Source organism: Cynocephalus volans, chromosome 9 (genome assembly GCF_027409185.1).
Source record: "Cynocephalus volans isolate mCynVol1 chromosome 9, mCynVol1.pri, whole genome shotgun sequence".
Lineage (NCBI taxonomy): Eukaryota > Metazoa > Chordata > Mammalia > Dermoptera > Cynocephalidae > Cynocephalus > Cynocephalus volans.
The window spans coordinates 23,111,365-23,127,807 of NC_084468.1; the positions used below are offsets into that span (position 1 = coordinate 23,111,365).

The 16,443-nt window shown below is 35.0% G+C and overlaps 1 protein-coding gene across 2 annotated transcripts in view; it reads left to right on the top strand.

Moving 5' to 3' along the window:
* TBC1D19 (TBC1 domain family member 19) overlaps positions 1–16,443 on the top strand; it is a 154,081-nt gene that overhangs the window by 57,893 nt on the left and 79,745 nt on the right. For both annotated transcript variants that reach the window (XM_063108149.1, XM_063108150.1), the window contains exon 9: positions 5,923–5,995. In XM_063108149.1, coding sequence (XP_062964219.1) covers positions 5,923–5,995 — 73 coding nt within the window. The remainder of the gene's footprint in view (positions 1–5,922; positions 5,996–16,443) is intronic.

Here is a 16,443-nt window from a genome sequence, read left to right on the forward strand (position 1 = left end):
GACAACACATGTCATCAAAGGCTGTAGTGAGCCATAGAGCTGCACATGGAGATTATGTGAAAGTCTGTATCAGGAGGAGTTAGACCCCCAGATTCTCACCACCATGCATAGTCAGATGATTCTTCCTACCTCACAGGAGACCAGAGGTGTATTCACTAGAAATACAGAATTCAAAAGGCTGTGCATTCGGAGCCCTCAGACACAGATCAGGTATGACATATTGAAAACAGAGGGCTTAAGTGAAAGTCTGCTGAATGGTGACACTAATACTCCTGTCCCTACCACCACCACTATGACTTCCCTACTTTCTACCAACTCTAGAATACTGGAGAAATGTCTAACAGGGATTTGGAGAAACCTTACAAAAAAGACAGCTTGCTGGCTATAAAACTGCCCCACAGTGAAGCCCACCACACTCTACACCCAATCCTTGCAGGTGGAGTTTTCAGTCAGTTTTTATTGCTTCATTTCTAAATATGAATGACCAAACTAATATCTCCAGACATTTAAACTCTTCCAATTTGAAAGGCAGAGATAAAACTAAAGCAAAACAAAAACAAACCAAAAAACATAAAACAAGAAGTAGCCTATTTAGGGAATGACCACTAATAGATGTTTCAGGTTTGGATTTACATTCATATTCACAGGATACCATAGACTATGACCTGGCACCAGGTTCACTTAGATTCGTAGAATGATACAGGACAGAAAACATAGCATGTCAGTGCACCAAAATGCCACTATCAGGTAGATCATCACTGGAAGTCCTTACAACCATCCAGATGCTACTTCCTAGCCCCAAAAGGAATGTAGCGATTGGAAGTGACAAGGTTACATGGGCACAATATAGGGAAGTCCTAAACACAATAGGTAGCATTTCTTATAATACATGAACACAGCTTCCAGATCCTCTCAAGGGGCGCCACACAAAGCAAATAAGGCCTGTGTTTTCCGATAGTTTTTTACAGTCCACCTACAGTCCTCCATTTTAGATGTAGTTTACCAGTCAACTGTCAATATTTTTTCAATAAATAACATTGCTTAGTAATATAGTTGGCATTCCTCTTAGTATTTTCTTGTGATCTAGTACATTTTTAGAGCAACAGTGCTGGCCGAAGGTGAACCCAAGATTATCTTACGTGGACATGTTAACCATTTCTTCCCAAAAGAAAACTTTAAAGAAATAGTACAAGGGTACTTCAAAAAAATTCGTGGTAAAATAGAATTGAAAGATGATATGAATCTTTCCATGAACTTTTTGAAGTACCATCATATTCTCAGAGTAAGAGAAGATATTACTCATGAAACAAGAACAGAATTTTATCAAAACAAAACAGTGAATTAAAAAGAGCTTTCGGATCAAGAATATGATATGAAAAGAAAAAAAAAAGATCCGTAGTAGCCTTGAAAATAAAGCTGAGGAAATCTTTATCAGAAGATAGAGAAGAAAGCAAAAAGTGAAGGAAATGAAAAATGGGAGGAAAAAGATATTTTAAGTTAGAAGATTAATCCAGGAAAACTAATATCTAACTAGTAAGAGTTCCAGAAAGAGAAAACAGAGGCAATGTAATTTTAATTTTAATCCAAGACCTGAAAGATACGGATCTCCAGTATGAAAAGACCCACCAAGTACCTAGTTACATGAATGAAAGAGAATTCACATCCAGGCACCTGAAAAAGAGAAGACTGAAAACTTTTTACAGAAGAAAAACAGGGTGTATGCAAAGTGTTAGGAATCAGAGTGGCATCTGACTTCTCAACAGCAATATTGTAAGCCAGAGATTTTGAAGTAATGACTTTAAAAATATGATTTCAAACCTAGAATGTTGTATGTAACCAAGAGTCAGACAGATGTGAAGGTGGAATAGACATTTGCAGATGTATGATGTACATGATCTAAAACATTTACTCTTATTCAGGGAGCTCTTGGTAGAAGTGCTTCAAACAAGGTCATAAACAGCAAAATATGGGACCCAGAATACAGGATTCCAACCAAAGAGAAGGATTCTTTTCAGAAATGAGAGTAAAGTTCCAGGTCAAAGGTTGTGCAACAGAACTGGAGCACAACAATCCGACTCTGGAGCACAAGATTGGAAGGTTTCGGGAGGGATGCTTGCAAGAAAAACACCAAAAGTATAGATGATCTCACAGGCTTGAGCACATGTAAAATTATACAGAAGAGGTTCTTTTCAGAGTTGTTAAAGGGTGTAGGAAGAGGCAAATGATTAGAGAAAACTGTAGAAGTGAAAAAATGGTTTACTTGTGTGAAAAAAAATATAAGAAAGGAAACACTTTTCAATACTACATGGCTCACCAGTGAATAAAATTTACATAGTCATAATAATGCAGACTCTTATAATGCAGATTTCATCAAGAATTGATATATAATTATATTGGAAGAATGGAGGGAGGGAAAGAGACTGTCCATGAGCTAAAATCTTCATTTGCCATATAAAATCAATGTATGATATCTGAAACTGGTAGTTAAAAATAGCACTGTACACTTATTACTTGGAAATAATAATAAATACCAGAAAAAAAAGCTGAAAGTGATTGTCCCTGGGTAGTGGGCCAATTATGATTGTGTGTGTGAGGGTATGCTGGGGAGTAGCATATATAACTTGGTGGTGGTGGTGTAAGTCTTTTAGTTGATCTGACTCCTTACACTATTTGCTGCATGCAGAGGCAGCATCACATGATGGTTAACTGATGACACTCTGAAGCCAACCAACCTGGGTTTAAATTCTGGCTCTGCCACTTATTGGCTGTGTGATGCTGAGCAAGTTATTTGTCATCTTTGAGCCTTAGTTTTCTCATCTGTAAAATAGGGATAATAAAGATATATAAGTGTTGTGCATATCAAATAAGTTACGATATATGGTGTGGGTTGAATTGTGTTTGCCCCAAAAGATATGTTGAAGTCTGAACCTCCAGTACCTGTGAATGTGACCTTATTTAGAAATAGGGTCTTTGCCGCTGCAATTAAGATGAGGGCTTAATGAAGTAGGGAGGGCTCTAAAATCTAGTATGACTGGTGTCCTTATAAGAAGAGGAGAAGAGACACAGAAGAGAGACACACAGGGACACACATATGACAACGGAGGCAGAGATTAGAGTGATGCATCTACAAGCCAAGAAACACCAAGGAATGCTGGCAACACCAGAAGCTAAGAGAAGGGCATGGAACAATATCTCCCCTGGAGACTTCAGGAAGAGCAAGCCCTACTAATGCCTTGATTTTGGACTTCTAGCCTCCAGAACTATGAGAATAAATTTCTATTGTTAAAGCAACTTAGTTTGTGGGTTTTTCTTTATGACAGTCCAAGGAAACTAATACAATATATAAAGCATGTAGGCAGTACTTGGAACACTGAACAGTATCTATTAACCATTACTATTTCAACTCTGATAAATATTAATTTTTAGAAAGTAATTTTTAAAAAATGTTAGATTCTATTGTTAAAGGTTTGTACAAAGTGCTGTGACTGTACTGAAGGGGAAGTGGCAGATTCTTCTGGAGGTGGTAGGAAGTCTTCTCAGAGCTACTTCCATTTGAACTAGGTCTTGAACGAGTTTACTAGGTAAATAGCAAGGAAAGGATAATTTAGGAAAAGCTTGAGCATAGGACTCAAGCCCCTATTAGTCCCTATTGCATGGGACTAATAATCTCTGTTTGAAAGTATCTTAAGCTGGAGTGAATGCATTCTTAGCTATTGGAGTACCAAAAGCCTGTGGCTAATTTTCAAGGAATTGTGGCTGTACACTCTAAGAGTATGGTTAGTCCTTCTTTTCTAGAGTTATTAGGGATAGTTTTCCCTGCCTCCCCTGTATCACGTGACCTGGTGATATATTTATTCTTACTCCAAGATGCATGGTTTATCTGTGACCCTGGTCTATCTGTATGAATACTGAACTTGGTGTGGCTCAGTGAGTCCTGTGATGCTAGAATGAACAGCCCTTAAACCTAGTCACAATGTTATGTAGGCTCATCCATACTAAAGGGAAATTTTTTAAAACTGAGATTTATTAATTCAAGTGAAGTGACTAAATCCTGTTTACTAATTCAGTCATGTTGAGGCAGCAGGTTGGAACTAGAGCTCAGTAGAGTGGTTCAGTATTTATTGAACTCCTCTGCTGTCAGTCTCTATGCTAAGTACTAGGGGGTGCAAATGTGTATGAGAGATAGTTCTTGTCTTGCAAGAGCAGCAGGCTAGTGGAGAGATGGATAGTAAAAAGACATTTTCATTATAATGTGGTTATGTGCTTGGACAGAGGTTGATAAATAATAATATATGTGCTTAGAAAGTTGCTTGTATAAGCCTGGAATACCAAGGTAGGCTTCCTGGAAGGCATGATAACTGGGATGAGTTTTGAAATCAGAGATTAGGGCCCACATTTGCTGATGTTGAGTGAAAAGTAGTCCAGAACAGTGATGTAGAAAATGGATGTTCAGAATTCTATTTATGCTCCTTAATATGTCTAAGCTACGTAAAACTCTCCAGTTTGATTACAGAATCTAATATTGAAGTGGTTATTGGGCCTAAATCCCTTCTTTAGTATGAAAATCAAGGTTATTTTAAAAAATGAAATAACGTCATCATTATCAGTCTGATGATTTCAATGAAGGAAGAGCTTCCTAAAAAAACGGAAAATGGTGATTGAAAATGGAACAATAAAACTAAATTTTTGCCTCTTTAGTCATTAGAAATTTGTAACATAAGTTGTAGTGCTTTTTAAAGTGTAGATAAAATCAAGTTTAGTTAAAAACTGAAATATAATGGTAGTACTTAAAATCAATATGAAAATGAAATGTGTGTATGTGGGTGTAATGGTTGAACTGTCTTGTTAGGGACATTTGTAATTCATTAGCTTAAATAATAACAGATAATTAGGAAGGATTAAAACTAATTCCATTTTTTTTTTTACGGAAAGGAAGTATGGTTTTAGCAATTAGAATAGTAACAAAACACTGAGCCAAATATTAATAGAAATATTTAATTACATATGGAATAAAAATAATGTGAATAATATGAGGTTTTTATATATTTAAAAAACACCAGACAAACATGATTACTTTCCCTAAACATTACTAGATAAGTAGAGGAAGTCTGGAGAGTAAATCCAATTTAACTTTATTTTAGCAGAGTGCATGGTAGTACAATTTTACTTAAAAATCAATTTGTTCTGGATGTTTGCAGTGTTTAGTTGATTAAGAGCTGAGTAAATTATAGTACCATAGAAAGCACAGATACAGGATCATAAATCATATTGGTAATTTTAGACAATTATTTTAGCAGATAAAATTGATAAGTACTATATATACTGTGTATGAGAGAGAGAGAGTGTATTTGTTTCAGGAAAGGTTTGAGTGTTAGTAGTTCTTTACTCAAAAGGATAATTATCATTCCTTACTTTACTGATTAGTCTTATTACCTAAAAAGGCAAAATCAAGAACAATTTTTTAAAAAGTTATTTTTAAACAATGGCAGCACTCATGTTGATCAAAAGCCATTAAAATTAAAGGGAAAACTTAGGTAGGAAAAATTAGAGGGAAGAAAAATATTACTAACACTCTGCATTTGGAGAAAAATTTATTTACTTTCTTTTCCCATTATATATGTAAATTTTTCTTAAATGCTTATATCTTTGCTATTCAGGCTTATTTCACATGAAAATAATAAATATTATATAGTAATATCTGTAGTAAAAAGAATCATGGTTGTTATGCTCCTTAATTTTGGACTAATACATTATTATTTAGTTGTCTAGTAATATGCTTTTCTTTTTTAGATATTTGAACGAAACAAAGATTTATTTTACATTTTGGTTTTTACTTAAGCTGATGTTTAGGTGAAGAAGATCTTTTAATAATGTGCAGCAAAGTCTGAAATGTATGTTAATTCTATGTATGTTATTTTTCAGAAAGAATGCTTTGTAGAACTTGGCTTAAATACAGGACAACTGGGTATAGATGATTCTACACAAGTGCCTCCTGGTTAGTATTTCTCCCGTATGTATATAATTAATAATAAATGATAAATGAGAATAGGTTTAAGGTTTATTGTGCTATTTCCAAGTTAATCTAGTAACTTTTTTATATCTTCAAACTAAGCAAGCTTTTGCCTTTTCTTGGTTACTGTTAATTATTTAAAAGAATCCTGTATGTTGTAATTATCAGTTTGACTAGATTTTGTCTTTTTATTTGGAGATCTTTAAAATAATTTTGAAAGTCATTAGACATATATAAGTTATTTTGTTGTCAGAATCTTCATTGGCAACACTCATGTTTCCCTTTCCTGGCCATCACTATCTGTTTTTATTTTAGTATCACCAAGTTAAGTGAACACTGTCATCTAAATCAAGTAGATTTAGTCTTTAAAAATAGTGTCTTTTAAACCTTGATCATCCAGACAGTTTTCCTAACTTTTCTCTTTTTATGCACAAATTGAATGTACTTTTCATAAAAAGACCAAATTGGTATTTAGCTATAATAAAGAGGAAGTAAAAATTGACTTAGATTATAGGATACCTATGTTGTAGTGGGAAATAATACTAAACAGAGGTTAGGGGACTGTTCTAGTCTTTCCTCTGGCACTGGCTAGCTATATCAGCTGGGCAAGTCACTATATGTTTTTTGGACTTATTTCTTCCTCTATAGAATAATGCTATTTGTTATTACTATTTTAATAGTAACATTATATAATAATTACTATTATTATTACTATATAATAATAAATGGTTATTGAGCACATACTATGTGTTACATGTATATTATCTCATTTTAACCTCTCAGCAACTCTAGAAGGTATGTATTATTACTTTAAAAAACTTTATCACACACACACAAAAACCGGGGGGGGGGGGGGAAGAAGATATAACAACCACAATTATTTGAAGTTGATACGACAAGCAAACAGAAAGGACATTGTTGGGGGGGAGGGGGGAGGGAGAAGGGAGAGAGGTTTTGGTGATGGGGAGCAATAATCAGCTACAATGTATATCGACAAAATAAAATTAAAAAAAAAAAAAACTTTATTAATATGTAATGCATATAGAAATGTACATGTATCAGGAGGACAGCTCAATGAATTTTTACAAATTGAATACAACTATCAAAATACCACCTGAAACAATAGACAGACGCTCCCTTTCTACCCCTTTTTAATCTTTGTCCCCTAATTCAAAGACAACCACTATTCTGATTTCTAGCAGCATAGGTTAGTTTTCTCAATTCTTGAACTTCATACAAATGAAGCATATAGTGTGTCTCTTTGGCATTTGACTTCAGCGTTATTTATGTGAAATTCAGCCATATTGTTCTATATTGTTTTAGATCGTTTTCTTGCTTTACAGTGTTCCACTATGTGCATATATCACACTTTTATCTATCCATTTTACTGTTGATGAGTATTTGGGAAGTTTCACTTTTGGAGCTATTACAAATAAGGTTACTAAGAATATTCTAGTACACGTCTTGGTGAACATACAAAGGGTCTTCAAAAAGTTCATGGAAGGACTCATATTATATTTTAATTCAGTTTTTCTGTGAACTTTTTGAAGTACTGTTGTACCATTGTATGTATACTCTCCTGTTGACTATACACCTGGGAATGCAGTTTCTAGGTCCTAGGGTTATATGTTCAGCTTTAGTAGGTAACTGCCAAAGAGTTCTCAAAAGTTGTAGCACTAGTTTACACTTCCACCAACAATGTATAAGAGTCACAGTTGCTGCATATCCTCTCTAATGCTTGGTGCATTCCATCTTCTTTGTTTTAGTCATTCTGGTGGCATGTAGTTGTATTGCATTATGTTTTAAATTTTCTTATATGATGTGAGGTAGATGTATTACCCCCACTTTAAAGAAGTGGACATGTTAAGTAACTTGTGAAGGTCACAAAGCTAGTAAGTGGTGGAGACAGGATTCAAAACTAAGCAGTCTGCCTTCAAAGTCTGCTACACTATGCTGTCTCCCTCCTGCCACCTTAGATATTTGATAGCCTTTTCTTATTTTATAGGAAGATATCAGATAGCTTATAGAATAAGATACACTTCCATTCATGGACAGTGATAGTCATTTATAAGAAAAGGAATGGAAATACACTACCTTGAATTATATCTGTATTTTTCACTATTGAAATAATCTTTAAGAATTGTTTAAAATTATTCTAAATCTTATAATAGTTGCTTTAGAAAACTTAATATACAGTATTTCTTTATCCTAGAGTATAGATTTTTTTCTTTGATTCATTCATAATGTAACAAATGTGAGTCCAGACTGGTGAAGAAGGACCAGAGACTGGTGAATACATACATATATGACATAATTTCTACTCTTAAGGAAGATACAATGGCAAGTGACAGATTCAGTGTGGTATTTGCTATTATTATATATAAGGGGCAGTTGGAGCCAAGGAAAAAACACCTAAGCATGCCTGGAAGAGAGTGATAATCTCTAGTTGATGCAATTATTTTTGCTCTCTCTACTTTTCAAAGCAGGACTGCTAAAAATTGGGTTAAATTAGTGGTCATCTGATGAGATTGTTTTTAGCAGTATAGTACTTAGATTTTTGCTTGACTTGAGAATAGCTAGGCAACAGTATTACTTGGAAAGAAGAACGGGGTTATATATAACTGCTTTTGCCTAGAATTCACTGTTATTTTTATTTTTAAGTCTTTGTCTATGGCTTTGTTTAAATTGGAAATGTAATACTAAATATTTGAAAACGTTGCTAATCCTATGTTTGGTTACAGGCAAGTTTTATATTTAGGATTAAGTTTAAGTAAAACGTAAAGGAACTGTGTTCTTCTTATTCATCTTTAAAGACTGTTTTACCTATATTTTATCATTAGTGTTCTTCAATTATTATATTGGAAGCACATTCCTCATTTACTAACTTATCAGATTTTATGTAAAAGTCAGGAGAGAAGTCCTTACCATTGTACTATAGAATTCTTATTTAACAATAATAAAAAAGCATTAGGCATATCTATTATTCTTACAAACTCTCATGCATTTATTTTAAATGCACACACATTTATGTCTACTATGGAAACCATTTGTAAGACTGATGTTAACGGGGTGAGCAGGATCAGCATTCTTTCATAAAGTATATGATAAAGGGGGAGACATATGTCTGATGTTATTGTCTGTAGATATATAATAATGAATCTTATTAGATGGGGGTTCTGCTAAATAGACATTTTCTACAGCGTGTTATTTCTAAAACAAAAAAGCATCTTTAGTTGGCACAGCAATTCCTGAAGTATGTTCTATGGAGCACTCATTTTTTTTTTTTTTTTTTTGGGCATTTATTTATTTATTTATTTAATTTTTATTTTTTAATTTAATTTTATTTTGTCAATATACAATGTGGTTGATTATTGTGGTCCATTACCAAAACCTCCCTCCCTCTTCCCCTCTATCCCAACAATGTCCTTTCTGTTTGCTTGTCATATCAATTTCAAGGAATTGTAATTGTTGTGTCTTCTTCCCTCTGCCCCACCCCCCGTTGTTTGTGTATTTATTTTTAGTTCCCACAAATAAGTGAGAACATGTGATATTTCTCTTTCTGTGCCTGACTTGTTTCACTTAATATAATTCTCTCTAGGGCCATCCATGTTGTTGCAAATGGCAGTATTTCATTCTTTTTTATAGCTGAGTAGTATTCCATTGTGTAGATGTACCACATTTTCCGTATCCACTCATCTAATGATGGACATTTGGGCTGGTTCCAACTCTTGGCTATTGTATAGAGTGCTGCGATGAACATTGGGGAACAGGTATACCTTCGACTTGATGATTTCCATTCCTCTGGGTATATTCCCAGCAGTGGGATAGGTGGGTCATGTGGTAGATCTATCTGCAATTGTTTGAGGATCTTCTGTACCGTTTTTCATAGAGGCTGCACCACTTTGCAGTCCCACCAACAATGTATGAGAGTTCCTTTTTCTCCACAACCTCTCCAGCATTTATCATTCACAGTCTTTTGGTTATTAGCCATCCTAACTGGAGTGAGATGGTATTTCAGTGTGGTTTTGATTTGTATTTCCCGAATGCTGAGTGATGTTGAGCATTTTTTCATATGTCTGTTGGCCATTTGTATATCTTCCTTTGAGACATGCCTATTTAGTTCTTTTGCCCATTTTTTAATTGGTTTATTACTTTTTGTTGTTGTTGTAAAGTTGTTTCAGTTCCTTGTACATTCTGGATATTAATCTTTTGTCAGATGTATATTTTGCAAATATTTTCTCCCACTCTGTTGGTTGTCTTCTAACTCTGTTAATTATTTCTTTTGTTGTGCAGAAGCTTTTTCATTTGATATAATCCCATTTATTTTTCCTTTGGTTGCCCATGCTTTTGGGGTTTTATTCATGAAGTCTGTGCCCAGTCCTACTTCCTGAAATGTTTCTCCTGTGTTTTCTGTGAGAAGTTTTATTGTTTCAGGGTGTATATTTAATTCTTTAATACATTTTGAGTTGATTTTAGTACATGGTGAAAGGTATGGGTCTAGTTTCATTCTCCTGCATATTGATATCCAGTTATCCCAGCACCATTTGTTGAAGAGGCAGTCTCTTCCCCAACATGTGAACTTACTGCCTTTGTCAAAGATCAGATGGCTGTAGGTATGTGGGTTGATTTCTGGATTCTCTATTCTATTCCATTGATCAGTGTGTCTGTTTTTATTCCAGAACCATGCTGTATTGGTTATTATAGCTTTGTAGTATAATTTAAAGTCAGGTAGCGTTATGCCTCCAGCTTTATTTTTTTTTTGCTCAGAATTGCTTTGGCTATGCATGGTCTTTTGTTATTCCATATAAATGTCTGGATAGTTTTTTCTATTTCTGAGAAAATGTTATTAGAATTTTGATGGGGATTGCATTGAATTTGTATATCACTTTGGGTAGTATGGACATTTGCACAATGTTGATTCTTCCAACCCAAGAGCATGGGATATCTTTCCATCTTTTTGTGTCCTCTTTAATTTCTTTCAGCAGTAGTTTGTAGTTCTCATTATAGAGATTTTTCACATCCTTGGTTAACTCAATTCCTAAGTATTTTATTTTTTTGGTGGCTATTGTAAATGGGCAAGCTTTCTTGATTTCTCTTTCTGCATGTTCACTATTGGAGAATAGAAATGCTACTGATTTTTATGTTTTGATTTTGTATCCTGCTACTTTGTGAAATCATTTATCAACTCCAAGAGGTTTTTTTATAGAGGCTTTAGGCTGTTCAATATATAGGATCATGTCAACTTCATCTTTTCCAATCTGGATGCCCTTTATTTCCTTCTCTTCTCTGATTGCTCTGGCTAGTACTTCCAACACTATATTGAATAGCATTGGGGAGAGTGGGCATCCTTGTCTAGCTCCTGTTCAAGATGATATTGGCAGTGGGTTTATCATATATGGCTTTAATTATGTTGAGATGCTTTCCATCTATACCTAACTTGCAGAGGGTCTTTGTCATGAATGAATGTTGAATTTTATCAAATGCTTTTTTAGCATCTATAGAGATGATCATATGGTCCTTGTGTTTGATTTTATTGATATGGTGTATCACATTTATTGATTTGCGTATGTTGAACCAACCTTGCATGCCTGGGATGAATCCTACTTGATCATGGTGTATAATTTTACGTATGTGTTGCTGTATTCTGTTAGTATTTTATTGAGGATTTTTACATCTATATTCATCAAGGATATTGGCCTGTAGTTTTCTGTTTTTGTTGTATCTTTACCTGGTTTTGGTATCAGAGTGATGTTTGCTTCATAGAATGAGTTTGGGAGAATTGCCTCTGTTTCAATCTTTTGGAATAGTTTGCAGAGAATTGGTGTCAATTCCTCTTTGAATGTTTGGTAAAATTCTGCTGTGAATCCATCTGGTCCTGGGATTTTCTTTGTTGGGAGCCTCTGATAACAGCTTCAATCTCTTTTATTGTTATTGGTCTGTTCAGATTTTCTACGTCTTCTTGGCTCAGTTTTGGTAGTTTTTGTGTGTCCAGAAATTTATCCATTTCCTCCAGATTTTCAAATTTGTTGGCATATAGTTGTTTATAGTAGTCTCGAGTGATTCCTTGTATTTCAGATATATCAGTTGTAATATCACCATTTTCATTTCTAATTTTTGTTATTTGGATTTTCTCTCTTCTTTTTTTAGCTAGCCACTCTAATGGTTTGTCAATTTTATTTATCTTTTCAAAAAACCAACTTTTTGATCATTGATCTTTTGTATTGTTTTTTGGGTTTCAATATCATTAAGTTCTGCTCTGATCTTAATGATTTCCTTCCATCTGCTAACTTTGGATTTGGATTGTTCATGTTTTTCTAGTTCTTTAAGGTGAAGTGTTAGGTTGTTCACTTGCCATCTTTCCATTCTTCTGAAGTAAGCATGTAATTCGATAAATTTCCCCCTTAGAATTGCTTTTGCAGTGTCCCACAGGTTTTGGTATGATGTATCATTGTTTTCATTAGCTTCAAGAAATTTTTTGATTTCCTGTTTAATTTCTTCTTGGATCCATATGTCATTAAGTAGAATGCTGTTTAATTTCCATGTGTTTGTATAGTTTCCAGAATTTCATTTGTTATTGATTTCTAATTTTAATCCATTGTGGTCTGAAAAAATACATGGGATAATTTCAATTTTTTAAAATTTGTTGAGACTTTTTTTGTGACCTAACATGTGATCTATCCTGGAGAATGATCCATGTGCTGATGAGAAGAATGAATATTCTGAGGTTGTTGGATGGAATGTTCTGTAGATATCTGCCAAGTCCAATTGGTCTAGAGTATTGTTTAGATCTTTTGTTTCTCTGCTGATTCTTTGCCTAGATAATCTATCCAGTATTGACAGTGGGGTGTTCAGGTCCCCTGCTATTATGGTATTAGTGTCTGTTTCCTTCTTTAGTTCTAATAGAGTTTGCTTTATAAATCTGGCTGCTCTAACATTGGGTGCATATATATTTATGATTGTTGTGTCTTCTTGATGGATCAACCCTTTTCTCATTATGTAGTGTCCCTCATTATCTCTTTTTATGGTTTTTAGTTTAAACTCTATTTTATCAGATATAAGGATAGCTACTCCAGCTCGTTTTTCATTTCTGTTTGCATGGTAAATCTTTTTCCATCCTTTCATTCTTAGTCTATGTGAGTCTTTATAGGTGAGGTGGGTCTCTTGAAGGCAGCATATAGTTAGGTCCTGCTTTTTAATCCAGTCAGCCAGTCTGTGTCTTTTGGTTGGGGAATTTAAGCCTTTTCCATTAAGAGTTGTTATTGAAAAGTGTTGATTTACTCCTAGCATTTTATTGATTCTTGTTTGGATGTCTTAAGTGTCTTTAGTTCCTTTCTTTCTGATTTACTATTTGTCTTCTGTATTTGTTGGTTCCTTGGGTTGTCGATAAACTTTTTTTTTTCTCTTCATTGTTGGCATTTTAATTTTACTAGTGGGTTTTGATTTTTCTTGAGTTTTTATGGCAGGGTTAGTTGTTTTTCAGGTACCAAACCCAGTACTCCCTTGAGAATTTCTCATAAGGGTAGTCATGTGGTAGTAAACTCTTGCAGTTTTTGTTTGTCTGAGAAATATACTACTTGCCCTTCATTTTGGAAGGATCGCCTTGCGGGGTAGAGTATTCTTGGCTGTCAATCTCTGTCTTTTAGTATTTTGAATATATCATCCCATTCCTTTCTGGCTTTTAGGGTTTGTGATGAAATGTCTTGGAGAAGATCTTTTTGGGTTGAATATGTTTGGGGATCTTTAAGCTTCCTGAATCTGAAGATCTGTGTCTTTTCCTATACCTGGGAAGTTTTCTGCCACTATTTTGTTGAATATGTTTTCAATGTAATCTCCTTTTTCCTCCCCTTCTGGAATACCCATGACTCGGATATTTGAGTGTTTAAGGTTGTCTGATATCTCTCTTAGATTTTCTTCAATGTTTTTAATTCTTTTTTCTTTTTTTTTTTGTCTGCCTGTGTTATTTCAAACAGCCCATCTTCAAGGTCAGAAGTTCTCTCTTCTGCTTGTTCTAGCTTGGTGGTTAAACTCTCTGTTGTGTTTTTTATTTCATTGAATGAATTCTTCAGCTCGGCAAGCTCTGCTACATTCTTTTTCAGGGCATTGGTTTCCTTGTACATTTCTTCTTTCAGGTCCTGTATACTTTTCCTTGTTTCATCGTATTATCTAGCTGACTTTCCTTGTATCTCATTTAGTTTCCTTAGAATTATCACTTGAAATTCCTTGTCAAACATTTCAAGGGCTTCTTGTTCTATAGGATCTAGAGCTTGAGAGTTGTACTTTCTTGATTTTTCATATTTCTGGTATCTTTCCTTTGATGTTTAGTCATTGTGCCAGGGGATTTCACGGTCCACTGGTTCGACAGTATTGTCTGGCTAGGATGCTGCTGGGGCTGCCAATTTGGTACAGCTGCCTCAGTGTCTGCTCAGTTGCCCACTAGTGCCTCAAGTGTGTGGTTACCTCGGGTCTTGGGCCTCTCTGGGGAGGTGCCTCTCTGGTCAGTGCCCATTCAGCCGGGCTGGGGATGGAGTCAGGCAGTGGTGTCAAGGCCTACCTGCTGGGTTGCATACTGGCATTGCGGGGCACGTGTTCTCTGTAGATCTTGGGCTTCTCTGGCTGGGCACCTCTCTGATCAGCATGCCCTTGGCCAGGCTGGGGATGGAGTTGGGCAGCGGCGGCGAGGCCTACCTGCTGGGTCGCACGCTGGCACTGCAGGGTGCGTGGTCTCCACGGGTCTTGGGCTTCTCCGGGCACCTCTCTGATCGGCACACACTCCCTATGGAGCACTCATAAAGGGCCTTGTGAAAAAGAGGACCTTGTCCGATAAGGTTTGGGTATTACTTAAAGGCTATGAGAAGTCTTAAGTAGACTGTTTTAGCTTAGCATCTCCCAAACCATTTTACCAAAGAACTTTTGTTTCAGGCAAGATCTGTTAATATAGATTCATCTATTAACATTGCGGTCCTCAGAGTACTCTGAGAAACACAAAATCAGAGTATAGACTGGATATTCTGGTTCTAACTTCTTTGGGATTCTTATTCTTAGGCTTGAAAATAGCATTTAGAAAGCAAAATTATTGCTTTTTACATAATTGAATAATTGAATTCTGTAAAGAAGTCTTTTTGAATATTGCTTTTTTTTTTTTTTACTGCTCTGATAATAAAGGATTATCCAATAGTATCATCCAGTTTTATTGGGGAGCAAGAATTGGCTGATGATTTTTGTCTCTTTACTAAGCCTCAGCAGTCATAGCTAATTAAAAGGAACCTGTATTGTTATTTTATATGCAGTCTTTGGAATAAATATATTTGAATACTTTAATGATAAAAAATGGTTGTATATTAGCAGAAATCCCAGACCCTTTTCTTGGTCATTATAAAATCTGACCAACTAATTACTTCAGATACATTAGGAAAAGAATAAACTAAAAGAAAAGGGTACTGTGGTTCAAATATTTTATTTAGTAAAAAACAACTTTATTTTAAATTATTTTTACATCTAAAAAGTTATCAATACTGAAAATATGCCAAATATACATTAATTTTTCTTTGATTAAGAAAATTCTTCTGATTTTGCCTAGTGTTGCAATTTTATATGTCACAATTAGATTTTTAAAGTATTCCAGTTAATAGAAAACTGGCTACTTCTATTATTCATTGTTGAGAATTAAATGATGTAATTTAGTCTGCATTTAGATGTACTTGGATTACTCAAATTCTGTGCTGGTCTATTCATCTCTCTTCATCCTAGCAATCTTCGCCCCTTCCCCACTTCCTAAGAGAGCTGTATACACAAGAAATATTAATGAATGGAAAATAGGAGTACAGTACTGTTTTATATTTAGGTAGGCTGAAGCTGGACATCACAAAACAGACTTTCTAGAAAACTGTGTTAAAATCTTAGCCCAGGACAAGTCTCCCTCTCCTTTTATACCTCACACCAGAAGGCCACTGAGCCATACTTGATAAAAATGCCAAGTGCCTGAGCATGAGCATTCTTGTTAGAAGATAATCAAGTGCTAAGCTTGATAAAAATGCCAAGTGCCTGAGCATGAGCATTCTTGTTAGAAGATAATCAAGTGCTAAGACGCTACCAATTTGCCTGGGGACCTAGTCTCTGCTTACTGACACAGTCATATGTAAGTTCATGACCTTTAAAACTCAGTTAACTCATTCATTAGAAAAGGTTATCTCATTGCTGTTGTGGAATCTGACTAATCCAATTAGCAGCTCCTCCATTCTGAGGAGGTGGGGAGGAGGAAGAAAGGAAGTTGAGCGACAGATTTTCCCTGGGGTGGGGAAAGACCTGAAAGTTGTCCCCCTCATAGTTCATAATCTTTTTTTGTTCTTTTTTCTCTAATTTTTAAGTAACTTTTACAGAAATATACATACTGAAAAGTACACAAATCATAAGTATACAGATGGGTTAATTTTTAT